At 41.9% G+C, this 27,700-nt stretch overlaps 1 protein-coding gene across 2 annotated transcripts in view; it reads right to left on the reverse strand.

The window, feature by feature from the left end:
* SHPRH (SNF2 histone linker PHD RING helicase) overlaps positions 1-27,700 on the reverse strand; it is a 143,035-nt gene that overhangs the window by 43,762 nt on the left and 71,573 nt on the right. For both annotated transcript variants that reach the window (XM_084624118.1, XM_084624119.1), the window contains exons 16-21: positions 25,350-25,442; positions 13,288-13,395; positions 12,243-12,385; positions 8,918-9,091; positions 8,511-8,573; positions 6,568-6,793 (exon numbers count right to left, since the gene is read on the reverse strand). In XM_084624118.1, coding sequence (XP_084480244.1) covers positions 6,568-6,793; positions 8,511-8,573; positions 8,918-9,091; positions 12,243-12,385; positions 13,288-13,395; positions 25,350-25,442 — 807 coding nt within the window. The remainder of the gene's footprint in view (positions 1-6,567; positions 6,794-8,510; positions 8,574-8,917; positions 9,092-12,242; positions 12,386-13,287; positions 13,396-25,349; positions 25,443-27,700) is intronic.

Below are 27,700 nucleotides of genomic sequence, written 5' to 3' on the forward strand. Positions count from 1 at the left end.
ACACAAACTCACTCTCCTGCTGGTAATAGCTCATCCAAACTGACCACTCTTCAAGTTAAAATCCAAGTTAAACCAGAACATCTGGGGGGGGGGGGGGTAGGAAAAAACAAGAGGAAACAGGCTACCTTGCATAATGACTTAGCCACTCCAAGTCTCTATTTAAGCCTAAATTAATAGTATCCAATTTGCAAATGAATTCCAATTCAGCAGTTTCTCGCTGGAGTCTGGATTTGAAGTTTTTTTGTTTTAAGATAGCGACCTTCATGTCTGTGATCGCGTGACCAGAGAGATTGAAGTGTTCTCCGACTGGTTTATGAATGTTACAATTCTTGACATCTGATTTGTGTCCATTTATTCTTTTACGTAGAGACTGTCCAGTTTGACCAATGTACATGGCAGAGGGGCATTGCTGGCACATGATGGCATATATCACATTGGTGGATGTGCAGGTGAACGAGCCTCTGATAGTCTGGCCACACTATCAGAGGCTCGTTCACCTGCACATCCACCAATGTGATATATGCCATCATGTGCCAGCAATGCCCCTCTGCCATGTACATTGGTCAAACTGGACAGTCTCTACGTAAAAGAATAAATGGACACAAATCAGATGTCAAGAATTGTAACATTCATAAACCAGTCGGAGAACACTTCAATCTCTCTGGTCACGCGATCACAGACATGAAGGTCGCTATCTTAAAACAAAAAAACTTCAAATCCAGACTCCAGCGAGAAACTGCTGAATTGGAATTCATTTGCAAATTGGATACTATTAATTTAGGCTTAAATAGAGACTTGGAGTGGCTAAGTCGTTCCCCTCTATTCAACATTGGTGAGGCCTCATCTGGAGTACTGTGTCCAGTTTTGGGCCCCACACTACAAGAAGGATGTGGAAGAATTGGAGAGAGTCCAGCGGAGGGCAACAAAAATGATTAGGGGTCTGGAACACATGACTTATGAGGAGAGGCTGAGGGAATTGGGATTGTTTAGTCTGCAGAAGAGAAGAATGAGGGGGGATTTGATAGCTGCTTTCAACTACCTGAGAGGTGGTTCCAAAGAGGATGGTTCTAGACTATTCTCAGTGGTGGAAGATGACAGGACAAGGAGTAATGGTCTCAAGTTGCAGTGGGGTAGGTTTAGGTTAGATATTAGGAAAAACTTTTTCACTAGGAGGGTGGTGAAACACTGGAATGCGTTACCTAGGGAGGTGGTAGAATCTCCTTCCTTAAAAGTTTTTAAGGTCAGGCTTGACAAAGCCCTGGCTGGGATGATTTAATTGGGGATTGGTCCTGCTTTGAGCAGGGGGTTGGACTAGATGACCTCCTGAGGTCCCTTCCAACCCTGATATTCTATGATTCTATGATTCTAAGTCATTATGCAAGGTAGCCTGTTTCCTCTTGTTTTTTCCTACCCCCCCCCCCAGATGTTCTGGTTTAACTTGGATTTTAACTTGAAGAGTGGTCAGTTTGGATGAGCTATTACCAGCAGGAGAGTGAGTTTGTGTGTGTATGGGGGTGGGGGGATGTGAGAACCTGGATTTATGCAGGAAATAGCCCAGCTTGATTGTCATGCACATTGTGTAAAGAGTTGTCACTTTGGATGGGCTATCACCAGCAGGAGAGTGAATTTGTGTGGGGGGGTGGAGGGTGAGAAAACCTGGATTTGTGCTGGAAATCACTTTAGATAAGCTATTACCAGCAGGACAGTGGGGTGGGAATAGGTATTGTTTCATATTCTCTGTGTATATATAAAGCCTGCTGCAGTTTCCACGATATGCATCTGAGGAAGTGAGCTGTAGCTCACGAAAGCTTATGCTCTAATAAATTGGTTAGTCTCTAAGGTGCCACAAGTCCTCCTTTTCTTTTTGCGAATTCCAGCTCTGTCTCCCCACCCAGGCTTATTTCAGTGCTGCTGCTGAAGGTGGGCCCCCAGCCAGCAGTTGCCGCTCTCTCTGCTCTGCCTTCAGAGCTGAGTGGCCAGAGAGTGGCAGCTGCCACAGGGTGGCTACAGGGGGGAAGCCCTCAGGAAAATCTGGGGGTGGCTATAACTCCCTTAAGCCCTCCCCAGCACCAACCCTGAAGGAAAATAAAATCAAAACAGGTTTTAAAAATAGGTAAAACACCAGCACAGTTTATAAGCCCATTCAGTGACAATTCAGATGCTTCCTTGGATCATGTTACAAATACACTTTCTTTCCAGTCACAGAGAATGCCACCAGCAAAGTCTTCTCTCATGAATCCCCTGGCTGTCATCAAGTATATGTACGGAATGTTCATCTCGGCATACAGTTTTAGCAGAATAGTTGCATAAAAGCTCTGCAATTACTATTCACTAATAGAAAAGCATGCAGTTACTTTGGCTTTCTTCTCTAAGTGAGTGTTTAAGCAAGTTGAGTGTTTTGTCTACACTGGGCAAGCCTTCACAATTTTAAATAAAGCTGTCAACCAATCTGTGTGATTAGAAAAGAAACACGTACATTTCCCATTTCATCCTTGTCTGCAAAGAACTGGCACTGACAAAACATTTACATTTATATTACATAAACAATGAATCCTAGAGCAAACTGACATTATTTGTCCTTTGCTTAAATGCAACAGCTATATTTCAGAGTAGGGTCAAAGAAGGTCTATTTAAGATCATTAGTCTAAAAAGTTAGTTCTAGATACATGAGGGTGTGACAGGGTCGGGCCAGATGGCTACAGGAGAGTGATAGAAGGCAAATATATTAGCCCCAGATTAAGCAGGTCCCTTTTCCCTGGGTAAGGTAACAGAACAATCAGGAACTTGCTGTAACCAATTAAGACAGGCAGGCTAATTAGGACACCTGGAGCCAATTAAGAAGCTGCTAGAATCAATTAAGACAGGCAGGCTAATCAGGGCACCTGGTTTAAAAAGGACCTCACTTCAGTCAGTGAGGGGCGCGCAAGGAGCTGAGAATGAGAGGGCGTGCTGCTAGAGAACTGAGGAGTACAAACGCTAGCTGACATCAGGAAGAAGGTCCTGTAGTGAGGATAAAGGCCATGGGGAAGTAGGCCAGGGACTTGTAGCTGTCAAAAGAAATATTGTAGACAGCTGTGATCCACAGGGCCCGGGGCTGGAACCCAGAGTAGAGGGCGGGCCTGGGTTCCCCCTTCTCCGCAACTCCCTATTGGATCAGAGTTGTCCTGGACTGTGGGTCCTACCAGAGGGGAAGGTCCCTGGCCTGTCCCCCGACTCACTAGGTGGATCACCAGAGACTACGGGGATTGTTCTCCTTCCATTTCCCCATACTGGCCAGTGATGTGGTTAGCTGAGTGAATGGCAGGTTTGAGCCACTAGCCAAAGTGGCCAAACTGAGGGCTGCCATGAATCTCTGAGGCGAGCAAATCCACTAATAAGCACAGGACCCACCAAGGCGGAGGAGGAACTTTGTCACAAGGGCTACAATACATGTAGCAGTGCTCTCCCAGCTCAAAGTGGATTTGAGTAGCACAGTCAATTGAATCAATGTTGCCAGACCAGGACAGATGGAGTCACAAAAGTACTATTTACATTGTCATTGGCAATACTAGCCCTCCTTCTGTCTCCCAAAGCAATAGAACATGAAGATACCGTGCTGAATACGGTATAGAAAAAGCAAAGCAATAGAACATGAAGATATCAGTGTGCCATTGTTGCCGAGAAGGCCAATGGCATTTTGGGCTGTATAATTAGGGGCACTGCCGGCAGATCGAGGGACATGATCGTTCCCCTCTATTCGACATTGGTGAGGCCTCATCTGGAGTACTGTGTCCAGTTTTGGGCCCCACACTACAAGAAGGATGTGGAAAAATTGGAAAGCATTCAGCGGAGGGCAACAAAAATGATTAGGGACTGGAACACATGACTTATGAGGAGAGGCTGAGGGAACTGGGATTGTTTAGTCTGCAGAAGAGAAGAATGAGGGGGGATTTGATAGCTGCTTTCAACTACCTGAAAGGGGGTTCCAAAGAGGATGGATCTAGACATGGTTCTCAGTGGTAACAGATGACAGAACGAGGAGTAATGGTCTCAAGTTGCAGTGGGGGAGGTTTAGGTTGGATATTAGGAAAAACTTTTTCACTAGGAGGGTGGTGAAGCACTGGAATGCGCTACCTAGGGAGGTGGTGGAATCTCCTTCCTTAGAAGTTTTTAAGGTCAGGCTTGACAAAGCCCTGTCTGGGATGATTTATTTGGGGATTGGTCCTGCTTTGAGCAGGGGGTTGGACTAGATGACCTCCTGAGGTCCCTTCCAACCCTGATATTCTATGATTCTATGATACTATTTGTTCTCAGAGCAGAAGAAACACACTAATGCAACAAATGAGCAGCTCATGTCAGGAATCTAGTTCTCTCTGTGCCAACTGCACTAAGTTCTGCACATATAATAGTGAAGCATGACACAGAACTATGGCCAAAATTTTCAAATTAATAAAAGTGGCCTGATCTTCAGAGAACAAGTGGGATTTACAGGGTGCTCAGTATCTCTGAAAATCAGGTGCTTAAATATTGTTTTAGATGCCTGAGAGCTTGTGTACAGTTTCTGCAGTGTCACAGAGTAAGATGGCTCTCTGAAGTAGTCGTGAGTTCAGTCTCACTTGGGATTAGTTTAACTCTGAGTCAATGGGTCATATGATGGGAACATGTGACTAGGAACTTGTCCTGCTGGGGAATATAAGGGCAGCCTGGCTTCAGTCAGTGAGAGTTTGGGGATCATGCTGGGAAGAAGTGGGTGAAAACTCTCCAGAACTATAAGGCAGAAGGCCTGGGAGAGAGATCAACAGGAAGCAGGAATCTGCTGAAAGAGAAGCTCCGGCTAAGGGGGCTGCAAATAAGTCATCTTAGAGCATACGCAATGTGCCTCAGGTGGCACATGACCAGGATTCATCACCAAATTTGGTTGGATCCTTAGCTTCCCTGGCCTGGGTCAGGTACCGACGGAAAGTGCGACATGAATGATGAGCCATGCCCCCCTGCAAAGCAGTGAAACTCGTGGGAAGATTATAAGGAAGGTGTGATGTTCTGCTCAGGACCCAGAACTTTAGGTCACTGTGTTACCCCTCTGCCTCAGCAAGTGAGAGCTTTGCTGTTAAGTTGTGTGTCAGTTCCCTGACACTCCAGCCTGTCAGTCTTGCCAGCAAATTCCTTGAGACTTTGCCAGTCTAAAACTTGCCTTGCAGGTAACAATAAGTAAATCCCAGTTCCCGAATTCCCCAGAGCGTCTCTCTGCAGTGTCCAGTCCACCTCCCTGTGACACTCAAAATAGCATGCATATTAGCTGAAGACTTACATTTTAACACAGAGCACTGAGATGGGTTTGTAATAAAACAAGAATAAGTTTATTAATGAAAAATAGAGATTTAAGTCATGCTAAGCCAGAGAAAGAGAGACAGGTATGGTTAACAAAACATGCTTTCTAGTGACTAAAAGTTAATTTTAGAAAATTACAATTGTTGCCTACCCTAAACAGGTTTTTTTTTTTTTACACTTACATCCTATTACCAGCATCTCTAGCTCTCCAACATAGGGGATCAAACTTTCACAGGCACAGAGGGTGTTGTACCCTATGTTGCCTAAGTGATGGATCACTAAAATGTCTTTTTGCTCCCCTTATATTACCCAAACTCCATTGTCTCAGCCTTAAGAGCCAAGAAGGCTTCCTGGGGTGCAGATTCTGACCCCTCGGTGAGCTCACTAAGCTCCTTCCTCGATTGCTTGTTACTTTGTTTACCTTATATGTATATATACCTTCATTGTCCTCAGTCTGTAATCAAGCCAGTCAGACAGGGGAACCACATCCGATGTACACACTGCCTCCCAAACACATTTTAGGAACATATTTCCAGTACACACAAATAAAAGTCTTTGTACACAACCTGTACACAGACCATGCAATGATTTTCAGGACCAGCATGTCACCAGTTTAGATACGATTCCTTACCTGACACCTTTTAGATACATATTATGACAACATTGTGCTGGGGGTAATGATATGGTAATTGTGTTGGGGGTAATGATAGGTCACGCCTGATATGTATTACAGTATAGTTAACCTTTGCCAGTGGGCATGAAGGGGCTCCCAGAGTCACAGAAGGTGAAGCTGTGGTAAAGGATTTTTGAGTCTAGAGGGAGGGCTAAATGCATGCTGAAGCCTGTTATAAACCAAAAGAACTAAATGAGCCCAGGGGTGAGGGCTGTATGGTTTTGTTATTTTACAATAATAAATTATCTCCAAAAGGGGAACAGTACTGTGAAAACACCAGGTGTGGTGGTTTAACTGATATGAGACAAAAGGTAAATTGAGGCATTGGATGGGCCAGACATCTGATTTGGTGAGCCCTACTAAATACAGAACAATGAGATTAACTGGTTTAGTCTGCAGTGGATGCAATTATACTGGTATAGAAGTGTGTATACCAGTTTAGCTTGCTTTGGTAAATGTTAAATCTGTGCAAAAACTACAAGTAGACAAGTCCTAACTTTAGGCATCTAGATTGAAAATTTTGGCTTATATTCATGTTACATATAATACACTACTGCAATGTTTCTTCAGAATCTTATGTGTTGTACCTTGTACTCCTTCTTCCATGCTTCAAAGAGTTCCAGAAATATATTCCCTTCTTCAATTAGTCTAACATCCATTCGGTGAGCTTTGGCAAAAGACAGTATGGCTTTTAGGGAGCGCTCTGTCTCACTTGCGGCCCATAGTCCTCGACTTGTGGTGGGCAAACGGTCATCAACCAGCCCATCTTCATCTTCTATCATCTCTTCAAAGATAGCCATCTGGCCTTTCACACTTTAAATACACCAAAGCATAACACTTGTCACTAGCTTCTCAAGATATATACATATCTTACATATACATATATTGCTATATTTACATTTATATATACACACACATTTGCTAGATTTAAGCTATATACATACCTTACATATATACATATATATACACTGCTGTATTTAACTACCATGTTGTTGGCTATTTGTGAACCCCAAAACATGGCCACATTGACAATCAGGAGATATTAACAAGGCAAAATAAAAATAATCATCCAGGCCAAACAAATTTAAGCAGCCTGTGGTTCTAGTCACATTCTGGTTAACATCAAGTCTTATGCTTCTGGTTTAGAACATATTCATAATTTAAAATAGGGAAACAGCAGCTTTGGTTTGTGAGTCTGCTTTTAAACTATGGTTATCCCACAGTCCCTTGAAAGCAGCATGTTAGATACTGGTAGCATGAATACTATGCAGGGCACCTTGTCAGCTATGCACTCAATACTAGCTCTTGCAAAGCCTTAGACATCATACTTTTAGAGTGGTTATTAAGGACACTGGAGGTATCAAGTGTAAAAAAAATAAATATTTTTTTAAATAGCACTTCTGTATATTTAACTTGTCCCTGGACTGACAGCAAAGAGATGCAGAGGAGGAACCTTGGCTCAAAGTCTACTACCCCAAAAGAGAATCTTTGAAACCCAACAGCTCCCAACTCCCTTCCCTACCAAACTGACCATGGATGAGTGTACATTAATATGCGCCCTCACCAGCCCAAGAAAAACTCAGTGCCATGCCAAAGCCTATTTCAGGCCCTTCAGTCAGGGCACAGTTTATTAACTCACACACAAACTCAAAAAACAAAACTATTCCCTGACCCTAGCAAGTGGCAAGGAGCCCAGAGGCCTCTCTCTTTCTATCTCTCATTCCTCTCTGGCAAAACAAAAAACACACCACCCCCTTTCTTTAAAGCCGTCTTGAATCATGGGATGGGGGTTTCATCAGTTAGGAGCACAAATTCCATTGACTTCCAATGGGACTTGTACGTCTAACTCATTTTAGTGCTTTTGAAAATCCCTTCCACCAACCCCAAACTCTCTGTATTCCCCCTCTCCCACTGGGCATTTGAGATTTACAACATTTTTGAATGTGGAGGCAACATGACCTAGTGTACTGAGCTTGGGCATGACAGCCAGGATCTTCAGAGTTCTAATTCCAGCTCTGCCACTGACATACTCTCTCTCTCTCTGGGCACTTCATAACCATTACCATAATGATTATCATCACCTAATTTATCAGATTGTACTCTTACTTAGAGGAAATGAAAAGCCACCAACAGCCATGTTCTCTGAGGACTTCTGACTTGCATACATACACAAGAGCATTTGCCCATACAGACTGTGTAGGTGAACATACAGTTACAAAATCTGCACATTAAGAAGCTGGGAACATTTTGAAAGTTTAGCTCTGTGATCTTTCAAATCATAAACCCCTAATGAGAAAACTACACTTATTTGTTCATTTTACAAAAGTGTGTCTTTTTAAATGAAACATGCATAAAAAAGTGACACTGCCTATAAACATTGACACTGACTCTCTTTGTAAGAATATGCTGAAATAGTTTCCTCCTAAAACAAGTGTTTTAGGCAACTTAAGATGTTTATATTTTAAACTTTAACTTCCAAAACAAAATTTTCCTTGAATCACAAAAATAAGAATTAAAACTAAGTACTTACGTATGGGAGAACAGCTTTGACTCATATTCTGTGAACAGCTCATCAGCCTTACAGAAGACACAACTAGAATACAAGAGATTGAAAATGAGCATTTAAAACTTTAATTGTCAACCAAGCTAATTCCTAAGAAATGCCCAGAATTCTCTCTGTTCTGATGAATGAAACTATTATTTAAAAAAAATAAGCTCATTAAATTTTCAGTGAAAAAAATAGGAGATCTCCATTTTTTTTTAATTAATGTAGGGCCGGATCCTGCAAACTAGATCCATGCAGACATAAGGGTTTATTTGCATGGATCTCATTTAAAATGGGAGATTTAATATTTCAATTTAATTTTTCTTCCTCTTATTCCAAAAGAAGATGGACTTCTCAGTACGCCTCCTACAAAAACAACATTTTTGACATACTTGTTCAAAGGAAGTCTAACGGGCCGCAGATGGCAGAGAGTGGCTGCTTCAATAACCTTCTTAGAGGGAGGACCTTCTAGATTTTTCACAGCTTCTCTTACAAGCTTCTGGAACTTCTTCACCTCCTCCATTTGAGTTGTGAGCAGGTACTGAAGGCCTCTACAGTCACGGAACCTGACCAACATCAAAAACACATAATAGCACACCAAGTCAAAACCCAATTCAATATTTTCACAAAGAAGAGAAACAAATAAATGGCAGTATGCAGTGAAACTTCTTAAGACCCAGTCCTGAAGTGTAATGCTCACTATCATGAATAGTCCCCATTGAAGTCAGTGACATAAAATGGCTCAGATTTTAGAAATGGGGAAACAGCACATACCATCTTGGTCACTGTCTCAAATGTGGTCAAGGTCAGTAGTGCCTGAAAATATTTACTATCTGATTTGTGTTTGGTGGCCAGTGAGTAATGAGTTTGGTGGTCTCAGTCCAGTTCACAGTGGAGACACATACATAAAACCGCACACCAAACATTTGTTACTCTAGATCTCAGAGGCAAAATACCGAACAGGCATGAAGATGAACCATCTATTCAAACACCTAGGTATCTCTCTTGATCAGGTGCACAGCCTGCTGCCAGTGCAATACAAGGGAAGTGAACTGTTGCTGCCCATGCTGTAAGTGTTCTTTGGGTACGCTGCTTTGGATGCCAGAACACTGCTCAACTTGGCATCCTTAAAAGTACTTACAGTAGAAACTCAGAGTTACAAACATCTTGGGAATGGGGGTTGTTCAAAACTCTGAAATGTTCATAACTCAAATGTTATGGTTGCTCTTTCAAAAGTTTACAATTGAACATTGACTTAATACAGCTTTGAAATTTTAATATGTGGAAGAAAAATGCTGCTTTTAACCATCTTAATTTAAATGAAACAAGCACAGAAACAGTTTCCTTACCTTGTCAAATCTTTTTTTAGTAGTTTACATTTAACACAATACTGTGCTGCACAGTATTTGCCTTTTTGTGTGTGTCTCTGCTGCCTGAGTGCATACTTCCAGTTCCAAATGAAGCGTTTAGCTGACCAGTCAGTTTGTAACTCTTGTGTTCATAACTCTGCGGTTCTACTGTGTGTATATATATATTTTTCTAAATAGATTACTTCTCTCTCTTAGGGAAAATCTGATCCAAAACTACAATGAGCCAAGTTAGAGAAGGATAAGTTCATCTGTGTAAAGCTGAGCAAAGTTAGAAAATTAGTAGCTGTTTAAATGATCAAGTTAAGCAATACTTAGGGCTAATTCGGAATTCTGCAACTAAATAAAACCCACATATGGGAGAGCTAACCAATTACCAACAGGGTATTTTGGAAACACATGGGTAGCATTTAAGTTTGAGTTAATATAACAACCTGAGCTGCCTAGTGTCCCAAAAGAGAGAAATCTCACTTTGTATCTTGGGTCAGTCAACTCCACTACTCAGCTATTAGATAGCACTTGCTGCTTCCATCATTGCATTTTTAAAAATAATAATAAAAATATTTGAGCTCTTCTGGAATATTTTTATTGCAAATCTTAAAGTACTTTACAAAGGAGTACCAAGTATCATCCCCCATTTTACAAATGCGGAAATTGAGGCACCGAAAGAAAAGTTACTTGCCCAAGGTCACAGCTTGTCAGTGATAGAACTAAGAAGACAGTCAAGGTTTTTCTGACTAGCCCATTTTAAGTGAAGAACTATTTCCTCTTTCAATATACATAGTGGCTCGTATAGCTTGCCATAAATTTTCCAATGAAATTTAGTTTAGTCTGGGAAAGTGAAATATTTCAATGAGTCTACCACAGATTCAACAAAAACTTTCGTTGAAACACAGCAGTGCACTCAGGCACTCTGCCTGGCTCCCCCACAGCTCCGTCGGATGGGGAGGCCAGCAGTGCTTGGCCTCTCTGTCTCCCGATAGTTGGGCTGGAAGGCTCTTGTCAAATTCACCTGTGAAATTGTTCAAAGCCTTCCCAGAGGCAAAGCCAGGAAGCTGAAAAAATCTTTAGGTTCAAGAAAAATTCTGTTTTGGGAAACTCCCTGTGAAAACGTTCACATTTTTGATGTTTTGTCCTGCTTCAGAATGAAACTTTTTCTCAAACACCCATTTTTTGGTGGAAAGGGAATCATCCTTTTTGGCAAGCTCTAATGGCAACCACACACACACATCTGTAATAGTCTTCACCCAGCTATGTTGAACAGCAGCATTTAGAGAAACCCTTGGTCTCAAATGATCGCTCACAATAAGATGGGTCTTCCATGAGTGATGTGTGGAATTTGTCTTCCTTCTCAACACAACTCTGAGTACAGAAAAAGAAAAGCTATAAAAAGTAAAAAAATTTTTTTTTTTTTAACAATACTTCAGTGGAATTAAAAGTCAAACATGTTATTAGGTGCTTTGCTGTATCAGTACTCAGCATCTTGCAGGATCAAGTCTTATGACTAAACTCTTCAAAGTAAGGGTACCATTTTTCCCTTGTGTGAGAAGAACTATATTTGTTTATAGCAATGTAGAGTAAATAAACAGAAATTTTCCTATAAGGAATTCACATTTCAATTTTTTTTTTTTTTAAAGGCAACTACTTACACTTCATGTTCCTGTATCTGAAGCCAGACTGTTTACAAGTACAGTAAATGCTAGTCACTCATCTATAGACCACTTTACAGGACAAACATATGAATTTGTAATTTATTGCTCCATGAGCTGGGAGTACTCTTGAACTTGGGACTTATGGTATTTGTGAAAAGGATGATGCTGGTGGGGAGAAAGTAACTAGTGACAATTCTAACAGAAGAAGTAGTACTGATGGTCTCCAGTGGGAAACCCATCCAGAACTTGTTAACCAGAAAATGGTATCTCAAGAATGGGAAGCTGCAAAGCGGGAAATGGATAGACCCCAATAAGGGTCCAAACCGATGCAACTGAATCCCTAGAGGAACAAAATTAATTGCAAGTCCGTTTGTTTTAGAGAACATTAAATCCCAATGCAATTAACATTGAATTATTTTGCTCAGCAGTTGCATGAACACAGAAAATTAAAAAAAAAACATAGTAGATTACACAAACGAGAACATTTTAATGTATACTTGTCTGGGGGAAAACCGAAGGCCTCTCTCTTTTGAAGTTTTATATATTTAGTTTCTCCTTTTTGAAGTGAGTTCTTAAACTTAATTGCAGTGCAGATGTTCTGAACACAAGTGCCTGGCACTTAATTGCATCTGCTAGCACAAACTGATTAGAAGACTTGAGCGGAATTAAGTGTATTTTGTAGTTAGTTATTTTCTTACTTGTCTGCCATGGAGAGTTTATTAGTTTGCTGTTTGTAGTTACTGGTTATCTCATTTTGCACACGCTGAACAAGCTCCTCATCAATGGCATATTGTATTGCTGTCTGGATCACGTCCAACCACCAAAGCGACCCAGAATGTATCTGTATGCAAGAGAGATTTATTCATGAACACTCACAACAAGTAAATGCTTTGCATGCTGTGGTAGGAGCCTTTTTTTCTCTCTGAATCATATTCTGCCTGGACTGGTAAAATCTACTGGAAGTAGCCAAGAGATGAAGATGCAGTTGGAAAAGCCCACCTCTGCCCTCAAATATATCCAGCATAACTAGCTGGTACTTCCTTGTAAATTTCAATTACTTCAATATCGTTAAATTGCTTACATAAGGTAGACGTAGGATATCTATGCAAGAGAAGAAAATCATCTTTTATTATTTAATCCTCTATGTCTTTATTTATTGTAATATAGTATAGCCGAATCTGCATTTCGGCTCAAGCCTTCATCAGTATATCTTTCTTTTACACCTTTCCTCATCAGGTATGTTGTCAGAGTGAATTAATGCTGTTGAGATATACTTCCCTGGAAGAACAGCTCCCTAGGAAGGAACAGAGGCCTCACCTGATGCAGAGTTTTTTAAATATAGAAACATAGTATCTTCTAGGCCAGTATGGTATTATTCTTATAGCTTGATTCTTAGCCTAAATTTGAAGAGGCGAGTGTGTATGTGTGTAACATGATACAATGGAAAAAGCATAAAGCAGTTGCTTTATCATCATTTTCTCACTATTACCTTGTGTTCCTCCTATCTGCTTGTTGTGTCCATTTGTTGTAGCTCATCAAATACTAAAAATGTGAGCTCTTTGGAGGCAGGAACCATCTTTTTGTTATGTGTTTGTGCTGTGATCAGCACAATGCGGTTCCATTCTGATCAGGGCTTCGAGGTGCTACCACATTACAAATATTAAATAATATTTTGAATCTAGGACACCCAGGTTAAAAAGTAATTAGTAAATCAAAAATCATAAGCCAAAGAGAGGCACCTGCCTTTCTCTGGAGCTCACGAATGGTTTGTAGCGCTGGTTGCAAGGCCTGATGAGCTTCTGAAACTTCTGCATTGGATTTACTCATATAATGTTGTCGAAGTTGTTCAGCCTATATGCACATAAGAGTTTAAAATATGCATCAGTCATTTATATTTACAAGGAATAATTAAACATAGAAAAGCTCTCAGCTACTGTATTGCATTAGTCCAAGAGTGTGGTTGGTTACTCAAGGTCTGTATTTGCTTCCCTGCAAATTCAATTCTTTAAAAGAGCTTGAAATGCATGAGATTATAAATATGAGAACAGTACAGTTGTGACAAACTGTAGGCAGGAAGGAGGTTGACTACCATTTTTCCTTCTCCAAATAGAAGATAAATAAATTAAATACATTAAAACTACATTACTGTGATGAAAAATGACTTTAGCTAAATTCAAAAAAGCCAAGGAATTCTGAATTAAACCTTTCTCTCTGTGTCCTTTCAGCCATTCTGTTGTGCCTACACAGCAGTAGCTGTTGCTGAGTCAGAGAACAGCAATTTATTTTATACTTTACCTGAACATCACACCTAACTGCAACATACTGAGTAAAGACATTTTTAGGCCAAAAAAAAGTTAAGAAAAATGCATATTTGGGTTGTCCACATCATTTCAGGAAATTGTCTTGGTCAGAAAAAAAACAACTTAAAAAAACTGGAAAAAAATCAAAACATTTCATTGACATTTTCAAAATGTTTTGATTCAAAACTCATTTTCATTTTGAAATTTCCATCAACTTTATTAAAGACATATAAAAAACTCCAAATCAATCTAAATGTTTAGTTTCAGATCAAACAAAATCTGTTCCACCTTGCATTTAGCAGTGATGCTCGGAGTACCCTTCCCAGATTTGAAGAGCTCTGTGTGGGTCGAAAGCTCGAAACAGAAGTTGGTCCAGTAAAGATATTACCTCTCCCACCTTTTGTCTCTGCTATTTTTAGGCAAATCAGATGATGAACTTCTTATTTTTGATACAAAGCACTTCTATGAACAAAAATTCATTGTGGTATTGGCACCAGTTTGGCAATATGTTACTGTCAGGTTACCAAGTAAATTACTGGCATGTGTTTTCACAAATAAATAGTCAAAATCTGTAGTACCTCACAGCACAATTTTGGTGCGTCAGATTTTTGTCTTTATTTTCTGCATTTTGGTGTTGGTTAAGTTTCACTTCACTTTTCTATTATTATGGAATTATCATCATCATTGGTATGGATGGAGCTTACTCACTGAAACTAGAGATGTTTCAGAGTAGCAGCCATGTTAGTCTGTGTTTGCAAAAAGAAAAGGAGTACTAGTGGCACCTTAGAGACTAACCAATTTATTTGAGCATAAGCATCCGATGAAGTGAGCTGTAGCTCACGAAAGCTTATGCTCAAATAAATTGGTTAGTCTCTAAGGTGCCACTAGTACTCCTTTTCTTTTTGTGAAACTAGAGAGAGGCTCATGGGGGTGGGCAAGAGCACTTTATTGAAAGAGGACAAAGAAGAAGAATCTAAATTTTTTTCTTTAAAAATGAGAGCTACGTTTCCAGCCCTTTTCCTTGTGACAATAACAAAAAAGATAAAATGATGTAAACCAATTGCTAGGGGTTGAAAGAAACAAGCAACTGGGCTGCTACAGTCCAACTTCCTCCCTGACAGTGCTTGCCTGGCCCCAACCTTAGTATGAAGAGTTCTTAATGTGAGGGAACCTGATTCTGCTCTCTCACACTACGGTAATCAAGAGTGAGGTCAATGAAGGGAGGGACACTGGTATAAATGGAAGGAGGATCAGGCCTCTGAAGTCCTATTCCCCAAATCTCCAATACCTATCCCCTTTCCGCTAAGTCCCCTTACCAGCCACAGAAAACCTGTTCTTCTGGCTCCCCGCATTCCTCATACAAGCTAGGGGAGATTGATGCCATCCTGATCCTCCCACACCAGCTAGGACAGTGGTTTTCAAACTTTTTTCTGGCGACCCAGTTGAAGAAAATTGTTGATGCCTGCGACCCAATGGAGCTGGGGATGAGGGGTTTGGGGTCTGAGAGGGGCTCAGGGCTGAAGCAGAGGATTGGAGTGCAGGGGTGAGGGCTGTGGAGTGCAGGAGGGGTCCAGTGCTCTGGGCTGGATGTGCAGGCTCTGGGGTGGGGCTGGGAATGAGGGGTTTAGGAATGGGCTCCTGGTTTGGTGGGGGGCTCAGGGCTGGGGCAGGAGACTGGGGCATGGGGTTAGGGTGTGGGCTTACCTCAGGCAGTTCCCACTCAGTGGCACAGCGGGGGGTGCTAAGGCAGGCTTCCTGCCTGTCCTGACACCGCAGACTGTGCTGCACTCTGGAAGCGACCAGCAGCAGGTCCGGCGACTCCACGCAGCTCTCGCCTATAGACGCTGCCCCCTCAGCTCCCATTGGCTGGGAACCACCTGAGATAAGCCTGCGCCCCAATTCCCTGGAACCAACCAATGGGAGTGTGGAGCCGGTGCTCATGGTGGTGGCAGCATGCAGAGCCCCATGGTGCCCCCGCCTAGGAACCGGACCTACTGCTGGTCACTTCTGGGGCGCAGCACGGTGTCAGAACAAGTAGGGACTAGATTTGCCTTAGCCAGGCAGCACCATCAACAGGACTTTTAACAGCTCGGTCGGCGGTGCTGACCAGAGCCACCGCGACCCAGTGCCTTACATTCCATGACCCAGTAATGGATCACAGTTTGAAAACCACTAAGCTAGGAGACTACTAGCAGTAAGGGAAACTTTCCCACATAAAATATTAAAAAGGGATTCTGTCCCAATCACCTACTGAGCCCATCACCAGAGAGCCTCTGGCCTGATCACTCCACAATCAGAGATGACAAGACAACCCACCTACCACTACTTTTGTTGCTATGAGGAACAGCTGGACAGGTAAGGAAGGCATGTAGGAGCCTATACAAAAGTACATGGATGGATAGAAATTAGTCAGAGTGGGGTGAGGAGCAGAATATGGAACTGATGGAATTTGGGTGAAGTGGAATAGAAACGACCTCCCATATATCATCTCTGATTGAGGCAGAAATTTTGAGGGCACCCTGTTAAAATTTTGACAGCACATCATGGAATTTAGCAGCATCCATAAGAACAGTTTAAGACCAATTTATGCCCAAAATATGTATATTTTAATCCCCTCAAAAAGAAAATTGAGTAGATTTGCTCAAATTATTGGCATGTATATCTTATAAAAAGGGTAATAAAGCACTATGATTGCGCTGTGATACAAGAGAAAAAGACGAATAGAGAACGGTAAAGCATTTTCTCTAGTTCTAGAAGGGAAGCAAGGAAAAGGAAGCTAAATATGCACTACTGAGAAAGTAACAAAGCAGAGTCTAAATTGGTGACAGGTGAACAAAGATATGGGCTAGCCATCAAAGACTTTTTTTATTAGTGTAACAGTATGATCACAGTTTGAGAGTATGCCCTTTTTCAAATATGAATTTTGCTAAGAAGCACATATAAATCTGTTTATGCATAGTTACTTTTGAGAAAGAGAAAAACAATTCCACTTTGAAAGCTTATGGTACATGTCCTCCAGTTTAAAATAATGCTGAAACTACTTTAATCTCCATCACTACTTTAACTCGCTGTGGAAAAAAGCACCCCATTCAATGCAATACTAGAGAAACACACACAAGAGATATGCATACAAAATTACATATGCATGCACTTATTGAACATTCCAAAAACCATGGTAATTGTGACAAGGTAAAGGGGATGCAGTCTGTAAAAGGTTCACAGGTCCCTGCCTCTCATGTTTGGTCAGGGCAAAGTACAGAAGTAAGGGGAATTTGCACCAAAGGATATCTAAGGGGAAAATTATGTCCACTCCCTTCTCAGCTGGCTAAAGCAGGGAAAGCCTACTGGAATTACTGCCCAATGCTTTTCAGTTGATTTGTTTTTGTTTTATGATAGTTTGTGGCTTGTTGTATTCTCCACAAACAAATGGAAAATTTCTTTTAGAGTTTTCTTTCTGCCAGTAGCAACTCCCATAATTCTGGATATCTGGGCTGCTCTCCTCTCACTATAGCTTCACAGAGGCAGATCAGCATTTTGGCTCTGCATACTCTTGCCATACTCCCTTTTCTCCTGCTTACCACCAGATGAGTTATTCCCAAACTGTAAAACCTGCATAATTTCACTAACAAAATATTCCAGAGACAATGTAACAACTATGTACATTAGACCAAGGGAAAAAACTGTTCTATCATAACAATTCCACTTGATATTTGACCCTTGGCTCTTGAGCCATCTAGGGTGGATAGAATTGTGGTAGATGCTACTTACAGAGAGGAAATTATTGGTAAGAAATTTCCATTCTGCAACCCAGAATCTCCCACGAATTCTGGATGTCCAGGAAGTAGCAAGAAGTGATCAGACAGAGAAAGTGTTGTGAAAACAGAATTCAATAGATAAGAAGCCCCCCTCTTTTCATGAGCTCAGTCAAAGGTCAATATTATTTCTGGGCTACCTCCTGCAGCCCCTTCCTGCCAAAGGAGGTCTTTGCAGAAGATAGATCCATCTTACAGCAATTAATGAAGGTATTAAATGTAGACCAAGCGGCCACTTTGCAAGTTTCTGAAGTGGACACACTTGCTTGTTCCACCCATGAAATTGCTAAGGATCTCATGTAGCACACCTTGATCCCTTCTGAGGCAGGAACCTCTGATGATTTGTAAGCTTCCACAATACACAGTCTAATCCACAAAGTGATAGAGGATTTGGAAGCTCTATGTCCATTTGGAAGGACATGAATAGGGAGCCCAATCTTCTCATGCATTCTGTAGATTTTCAATGCTCTTCAGACACCTGAAGATGTAAAACACCTTTTCAGTTTGGTGTTATGATTTTGGACAATAGGAAGGAAGCACAACCTTTTGGGAAGTGTTGAAAGAGGAATTCACCTTAGGAAGAAAGGATTCTAGCGTTCTGAGCATCACCTTGTCCTCATAGAACATGAAGTCAGGCTCTTGTATAAATAAGGCTCTGAAACTTACCTTGTGGGCAAGACAGCCCTTACCTTGTGGGCAAGACAGCCACTAAGAAACAAGCCTTAATGGATAAAAGCAGCTGACACTGAAGTCATAGCTTGTCACAGCCTTCCATACTAGTGGTAGGTCCCATTTTAGAAAGAGTGGCCTGACCACTGGTTTGACTAGCTGGACAGCTCAAAGGAATCTGTGGATTGTCTGCCATGGAACCCAAAGACCCCATGAATAGCATGTTACTAAGAGCAGACACCTGAAGAGCAATGGTACTGTCTGTGCCTTTTTGGAGAAAACCCAAAATGTCTGGAATGCCAAGGTCTCTGGGATTTGCATTGTGCTCTTGGCACCAGTTGTAGAATCTGGACTAGTTAGAGAAGTATGCTTTTATTATCGATTTCCTCCTAAACGAAAACAATGTCTTGATGACTCTGAAGGACAGACTGAGACCACACTTCCATCTCAACAGCCAGGCTGTGAACTGAAACTATCAGTTGAAAAAAAAAAAGAGGACGTCTGGTCTCAATGGGAACTGGAGTGGGGGTTCTGGTTTTAGGTCTATCAGGTCTGAAAACCAAGGTGTTGGCCAATGAGGAATTACCACCATCTGTTCTCATCTTATTTTTGAGACCATCTTCCCCAATAGCCAACTGTACAACAAGGCATCTGTCCCCGGTTCTAGGGTTTGCCTCCCTTGTGAAATATTTTGGCATCTTTGTGTTCATGTGATTTGCAAACAAGTCATAGAATCATAGAATATCAGCATTGGAAGGGACCTCAGGAGGTAATCTAGTCCAACCCCCTACTCAAAGCAAGACCAATCCCCAAATAAATCATCCCAGCCAGGGCTTTATCAAGCCTGACCTTAAAAACCTCAAAGGAAAGAGATTCCATCACCTCCCTAGGTAACGCATTCCAGTGCTTCACCACCCTCCTAGTGAAAAAGTTTTTCCTAATATCCAACCTAAAACCTCCCCCACTGCAACTTGAGACCATTACTCCTCGTTCTGTCATCTGCTACCATTGAGAACAGTCTAGATCCATCCTCTTTGGAATCCCCTATCAGGTAGTTGAAAGCAAAATCCTTTCAAATCCCTCCTCACGCTTCTCTTCTGCAGACCAAATAATCCCAGTTCCCTCAGCCTCACCTCATAAGTCATGTGTTCCAGTCCCCTAATCATTTTTGTTGCCCTCTGCTGGACGCTTTCCACTTTTTCCACATTCTTGTAGAGTGAAGCCCAAAACTGGAGACAGTACTACAGATGAGGCCTCACCAATGTTGAGCAGAAGGGAACGATCACGTCCCTCGATCTGCCAGCAATGCCCCTACTTATATATCCCAAAATGCCATTGGCCTTCTTGGCAACAAGGGCACACTGTTGACTCATATCCAGCTTCTCGTCCACTATAATCCCTAAGTCGGTCAAAAGGAGGCTGAATGTTTGAATGAGGAGATCAAAAACCTTTTGATTCAGGCACCACTCGGAGTTGTTGACCCTACGCCTGTTGAACAGCCTGCCTTTTGGATCAGATCCCAGACATAGAACACTCTGAAGGAAAGGAGGAACTGTTCTGCTGACCTCATTATTTCCAGCGCTACCATGTGTAGCATCAGTCTCCTTGTTTCCCCTTTGTTGTTTAAATATGCAATTGTAGTTGTATTATCTGACTGACCCAGGACATGGTTCCCCCTTACGGTGAGCTGGAACCTTTGCAAAGCTAACTTGACTGCTCTCAGCTTTTTCCTACTGGCTCCAGATACCCTGGGTTGTTTAGGTCTTCAAGTGAACTCCCCAGCCCTCCAGATTGTCATCAGTTGTGAATACTAAAGGATATGGAAGGAGATGTGCCTTTGTGGACACTGTTTGTGGACTGAACACCTCTGTCAGAATCTGTACTTGATCTTTCACATATTCTGGGGAGTGGTCCTACACCCTGAGAATCAAGGCTTGAAGGCTTCTTATGCATGGAATGATCCTTATGCACAAAACCAGGAGTCCTAGCAGTTGGAAGCATAATGCTATGGCAGGTCTCCTGTGACTCTGGAACAAGATGATAAATTCCTGGATTTTCTGAAACCTTTCTAATGATTGGTAGATCTTTGCTACCGAGATGTGTATTTTTGCCCCCATATGGATGGAACCAGGAAATCTTTCTTGGCATTGATAATGAAGCTGTGCGCCTGGGAGAGACACAATGTCTGAGACATGGCCCTGTGCACTGGTGATCAAGATGGAGCTCTAATCAGAATGTCATCCAGGAAAGGATACAGCTGAGTTCCCTACAACCTGAGTGTGGCTGTTTATCATTACCAATATCATTGTAAAAACTCTGGAGGCCAAGGACAGGCCAAATGGAAGTGTTCAAGTACTGATAATGTTTCCTGCTGTAAGTGAACCTCAGAAGTCTGCAGTGGCACCATCTAATGGGGATATGCATCCACTGGATCTACTGAAGTCAAGAAGTCCCCCTGGGATAGGGATGACTCCGTAGAGGTCAGGATCTCCATCTGAAACTTAGTTTTCTTCATCCACTTGTTGAACCGCTTTACGTTTAGAATGGCTCTGATAACCCTCATGAAAAACAATGAAAAACATGGAGTAGAGCCTAGACATCCTTTCTTCTGAAATTACACACACTATCATTCTTATAACCAGAAGATGAGATCCTTGGTTCTGGATCAGATTGTGGTTTATAGGGTCATTGGAGCTGCATGACTGGATGAAGAAAAGATAGGACAGAGCCTCTAGCTCGAGGGAGTATCTGTGGCTGTCTCCCTGACCCATTTGTCTGTGGTCAGTGGAAGCCATTCCTCTAGGAAATGGGAAATTCTTCCCCCTAGCGGCAGTTCTGGGCGAAAGCAGATATGATCTTTTTCATGAAGTAAATCTGGGGAAGAGAGGGAGGGTTAAAGTCCCTCTAGACTTCCCAGCCGGGACCTCGATTTCACAGTTTTTCCTTGGAGAATCTGTTGTACTTTTGCTAGTACCTCCATGAGAATGGTGAGCGAAAGGAGTGCCTCTATCTGAAAGCTGGTCTGTACTCTCTCCTGGGAGCACTTAGTGGGGCAGGGAGAGACTGTCTGGATTTTGCTGCATCAACCACCACCTTCTCCAGCTTTTCTCCAAAAAGGATGGAGCCTCTAAACTCAGCCAAGCATAGGACCTGTTTAAAGTGAGTGTCCACCTTCCACGGACACAGCCATAGGTGGTGCCAGGCTATTGAGCTGGAAGTCATGGCTCAGTCTGAGAATCTCAGTGCCTCCATTGAGGCACCAGCACCAAATGCTGTTGCCAGGGACACCTGCTTTAAAAAGGAACCAAAGTCGGGTGATCTCTGTCCTTACGGGCATTGAGATTTCCAGCCAGGAAAGAAATACTTTTGCAAAGCAGGTAGCTGCCCAGGGTGCTCAAAGGGTGTCTGAAGCTTCAAAATCCTTTTTGAGAGTGGCCTCCATCTTTCTATCCATGTTTATTAGTGGTTCTTCTGGTACAACTCCCCCTCTGAGGGAATAACCAAATATCACTGGAGGGACGCTATAGTGGCATCCACTCTCGGTATCTCAGTAATAGACCCCTTTGGTTTTTGAATGTTACAGAGCCTACGATCGCTCCTATTAATGTGCTTGCCTGCATCGGGTTTGTTTCATCATCCCTACTCACTTCCTTGAAGAAGGAATAATGGGGTATTGCAACCTCAGGGGATGATTTTGTGGAGAGAAATTTGTTCTGAGGCTTACTCTCAGGAGCCTGCTCAGGTTGGATTTGAATCATGGAAACAATGTTGTTGCTTGAAATTTCGCCGAGGGGGGGGGGGGGTGACGACATGAAAAAACCAAAACACACCCTTTTGTTACATTCCCCCTCCCCGCATTCCGTTGGGATTCAGATCTGAACAGCTCACCTTCCTAAGTGGAGGAGGGGGAGGAAGAGGAGTCCGAAAACTCATCTCCTGGATTTTGTGTATTTTTTCCTCTTTCTTTTTTTCCTTTTTGGATTTTTAATCTTTTTATGCAGGCTTTGGGAACACAGAAACTGTTGCAGCTTTGTAAGGCTTTTTGTTGCTTACCTTCCTGGAGTCCTCTTCAGAGGTTTGACTCCGAATCCTCTCTCGCTGGGTCTCCTTATTGGTGGGAGTGGGGAACTCACTGTCCGAGTCCTCCTGGTTGGCTTGGGAGGGAGGACCCTGCTTCTTTCCCCAGGGCACTCAGGACCCACAAGGCTCCCCTCATTGTTCTGCACTAGGTCCCCTGGGATTTATCCCAGGAGTCAGGTGGTCAGGATCCTCCTCATGTTTAGAGCCTCTCCCTGCTCTGCACTGGGGTTCTTGGTCCATTTTTCCCAGACTGGAGTTGAGGACCACAACTGCCTATCTGACTTATAGACCCAGAACCTAACAGAGTTAGGGTCAGTTGGCTGGGTACTACTCAACATTTACGGAGCCCGGGAAGGTGCTTCATGGACAGAACACTGCTTGGATTTAGTCCTGTGCTTTCTTGGCTGCTCTGCCATGTCTGGAAGGGAAAGAGGAGCAAGCAGGGAGCAGAGGCTCAAGGTGGATTAAACCCCCGAGGGATTACCTGACCTAGGGAGGAGGAGTAACTTCTCCTCACTGCCCAAAAGCTGGACAGAAAAAGCTCAAATTGCAAAGTAAGGACGGAAGCAACAGAAACTGCTCCAGTCTGCTGCCATGGAGGCAGCAGGAAATCTGCTGGCAAGTGAGAGTGGAGGGGGCGTGGCCAGAGTGTGTGGAGCCAAACATCGATCCACCTCCATAAAGCTGCAGAGAAAGAAGAGTAGCCCAGACATCCAGAACCATGGAAGACACTGGGCTTCAGAAAGGATATTAAAGAGACTAAGGGCTTGTCTATACAGTGTAGTAGTCCACACCAAAGGAATGGAGATTCTAATACACACTAGCATGTTGCACACTAACTGAAGTGTGGACCCTGCTGGTATGCACTAAAAGTTCTCTGGAGTCCTATTTCACATAAGCCAATTAGTGCACAATACATATGGGTGCACTAGAACTTACACACCTTTGGTGAGGACTAATGCACAGTATAGACAACCCCTGATGCTTGGAAATTTATTTCCTTTCCCTCACTGATGAAATCACCCACCAGCTTACGCTACTAGACAGAGAAGAAAAGGTTAAGGCAGCAAGGTGTGTTTATTATACATGAAATTTAGCAGAGGGACATTCACGTACTCTAAGGCCATAAGGGACCATTTGATAGGGCAGAAGCAGTAGATGTGATATATTTCAATTTAGTAAAGCTTTTGATACTATGTCACATGACCTTCTCATAAGCAAACTAGAGAACTATAGCCCAGATGAATCTACAATAAGGTGGATGCACAACTGGAAAACCATACTCAGAGTAGTTATCAATGGTTCACAGTCACGCTGCAAAAGCCTATCAAGAGAGGTCCCGCAGGGATCTGTCCTGGAGCTGGTTCTATTCAATATTAACATAAATTATTTGGATAATGGTATAGAGAGTACACTTATAAAGTCTGTGGATGATACCAATCTGGGAGGGGCTGCAAGTGCTTTGGAGACAGAATTAGAATTCAAAATGATCTTGACAAACTTGAAACATGGTCTGAAGTAAATAGGATGAAATTCAATAAGGACAAATGTAAAGAACTACACTTAGCAAGGAATAATCAGTTGTACAAATAGAAATTGGGAAATGACTGCCTAGGAAGGAATACTGCATAAAGGAATCTGGGGGTCATAATGAATCACAAACTAAATATGAGTCAACAATGTAATACTGTTGCAACTAAAGCAAACATCATTCTGGGATGTATTAGTAGGAGTGTTGTAGAAAGACACAAGAAGTAATTCTTCCACTCTACTCAGCACCAAAGAGACTTCAGTTGGAGTACTGTGTCCAGTTCTGGTCACCACACTTCAGGAAAGATGTGGACAAAAGGTAGAAAGTCCGGAGGAGAGCAACAAAACGATTAAAGGTCTAGAAAATATGAGTGGGGGGACATGATAACAGTCTTCAAGTATGTAAAAGGTTGTTATAAAGAGAAGGGTGATAAATTGTGTTCCTTATTCTCTGAGGACAGGAGAAGAAGTAATAGGCTTACATTGCAGCAAGGGAGATTTAGGTTAGAGATTAGGAAAAACTTCGTAACTGTAAGGGTAGTTAAGCTCTGGAACAAATTGCCTAGGGAGGTTATGGAATCTCCATCTGTGGAGGTTTTTAACTACAGGTTGAACAAACACCTGACAGGGATGGCCTAGATAATACTTGGTCCTGCCTCAGTGAAGGGGAATGGGTGACCTATTGAGATCCCTTCAAGTCGTACATTTCTATGATTGTGATCAAGTTTGACCTACTGTATAGCAAAGGCCATAGAACTTCCCCAAAATAATTCCTAGAGCATTTTTTTTAGAAAAACATACAATTTAAAAGTGATCAGTAATGGAGAATCCAGTAAAACCCTTGGTGAAAACATGTTCAGAGATCACTAGATATCTGTGAATTGAGAAGTTGACTATCATTTGTCACACAACATTCAACAGACCGCTTTGTAAACTTCAAATATAGGTACTTTCCATAGTTTGGTCCATGAGGTGGCTAATACTTATTCCTTCTCCTCTGACACTCTCTTTATAAACTGCACTATTTGACCCAGTCCTGAAAACACTTATGAGAGGTACTTAATTTTACACGACTAGCCTTATTGACTATGAGACTATTCATACGTAAACACTTGTAAGATCATAATTCTAGTGATCAATGTTTAAAGTTTCCTCAAAACATATAATCATAATGTAGCAAAGATCAGCACACATTCAGAATAGCAGCAATTGGACATTTTCCCTTCTCTCAGTACAACTGCATCTGATTGAATGAGTAACATGGCTGGAGGCTTATCCTGGAGTATTTGGCCTGATGATTTTTTCCCCTTCTTTTGACATAAAATAATAGAAAAAGATGGTTACAGTCTTTAAAAAAGTACAATCTGCAAATCATTGTTCTTTAAAATACATTTACACCAAAACGAACAATCACCTCTTCCTCAAGTCTGCCATCACGCAAGGTTGGTGGTATCCCTGGATGCTTTGCTGTCAGTAGTTCCATCAGGTTGTGTGTAGAATGAAGTCTCTTCACATAGAGAAAAGCAACAATTATCATGAAACACAATATACTGTATTATCTGGTACAGCAACAATGAAATCATTAGTGGAATCCCAGAACAAGGCTACTTATGAGAATAATAATAAATATTTCATTTAAAGGTAGGGCTTTCCTCTGTGAATCGTAAAGTACCTTATGAAGGTGGGTAAGTATTATTATCCCCGCTTACAGAGAGCAAAAATGGGAGAACTAGGTTACCTGACTCCCCCAAGATCTCACAGCAAATCAGTGAGAAAGTCTAAAAAAGAACCCAGGTCTTTGATTCTCTGCTTTGTACTCTATATACTGGATCACAGCTGTTCCCCTTAAAGCCCTCGTGAGATGCAAGGCTTTTATCTTAAAATTTATTCTTTTATAAATTATTTTTAAAAACTAAATATGGAAAGAAGTTGTTTATATGTCCCAAAAATAGACAAACTTCAGAAAAGTGGGAAAAAAAATTATGAACTCTGAGCAGCTTCTGCCATTTTTCTTAAGTTACAGTAGTATAGTTTCATTAACATCATTATTGTTATATTAAAGTCAGAGTTTAAGGCCACAAGAGACCATCAGATCATTTACTCTGACCTCCTTTGTAACACAGGCCACTAAATACCATCCAATTACCCCACAACAAGCCCAGCAACCAGAATTAGACCGAAGTATTACAATCTTCAGGAGACTAAACTATTGTGTGGCACAAGATGGACAAAGGTGCACCACTGCCCAAGGTTCCTGCAATGTCAGGGAATTTATTTAGTGAGAGATACTCAGACATCAACAGAGGCAGTTTGATATACTGGTACAGATATGATTAATGAGAGGTAGATCGCGCTTGAATTGACAAAACAAAAATATTACACTGGGTGCAATAAACATGACCAAAGCAACTCCACATTGGTGAAAAGTTCTGTGTTAGAGAACCTCAATGGAGGACAATGACTTGAAATAATATTTCATTTCCCTTTGTGGCCGTAAGTGGTAAGAGAACCAACAGGCAAGTAGCTCACTTCTGAGTTGTCATTATCATGACATAATACATAAACATGCTTCTGCTGTAAGACAAAAGAAAGTTGGTCCAAATTTACCTTGTTGAACATGTTCTTTAAATATAAAATATCATCTGCAGTTGCTGGTTATTCACATAATATAAATACAGTTTCCTAAAGGGATACTGTCAATACTTTTTTATTCTTTCTTGTCTTATAATGCTCTTAGAGGTATAATTTCTTGTGATATAACAATTTGACTTGGTTCCATTTATACTTCACCAGGAACTATCACAGCTGCCTTTTGTCTATTTCTCTGTCTGTATTCTAGTACCACTGATGTTAGCAGTGATATGCAAGACTCCAAGATTACAGCTTGTTAAATTCTATTGTAGACCAGCAGGCAAAGCTCACATTGTTTTTTGGTGCATCACTAAAAATTAGAGGCAAGGCCTTATACAAATTTTATACAAACAGGCAAGGTAGCCTGTTTCCTCTTGTTTTTTCCTCCCCCCCCCCCCCCCAGATGTTCTGGTTTAACTTGGATTTTAACTTGAAGAGTGGTCAGTTTGGATGAGCTATTACCAGCAGGAGAGTGAGTTTGTGTGTGTATGGGGGTGGGGGGGATGTGAGAACCTGGATTTATGCAGGAAATAGCCCAGCTTGATTGTCATGCACATTGTGTAAAGAGTTGTCACTTTGGATGGGCTATCACCAGCAGGAGAGTGAATTTGTGTGGGGGGGTGGAGGGTGAGAAAACCTGGATTTGTGCTGGAAATCACTTTAGATAAGCTATTACCAGCAGGACAGTGGGGTGGGAATAGGTATTGTTTCATATTCTCTGTGTATATATAAAGCCTGCTGCAGTTTCCACGATATGCATCTGAGGAAGTGAGCTGTAGCTCACGAAAGCTTATGCTCTAATAAATTGGTTAGTCTCTAAGGTGCCACAAGTCCTCCTTTTCTTTTTGCGAATACAGACTAACACGGCTGCTACTCTGAAACCTACAAATTTTTTGTTGCACTATGGTGGCTTTAAACAAGAAATCTGTAGTTCCATGGACTTGTCATAGAACACAATGTTTAGAGCAGTGGTTTTCAAATTTTTTTTTGGGGGGGGGGGGGGAGCCAGTGCTCGGTGTGGGGGCAGTGCATGGAGTCCTGTGGCCCTGCCACCTAGGAGCTAGACCTGCTGCTGGCTGCTTCCAGAGTGCAGTGTGGTGTCAGAACAGGTAGGAACTAGCCTGCCTTAGCCAG

This window comes from Lepidochelys olivacea (assembly GCF_965140295.1).
Source record: "Lepidochelys olivacea isolate rLepOli2 genome assembly, chromosome: 3".
In the NCBI taxonomy this organism is placed as follows: Eukaryota; Metazoa; Chordata; order Testudines; family Cheloniidae; genus Lepidochelys; species Lepidochelys olivacea.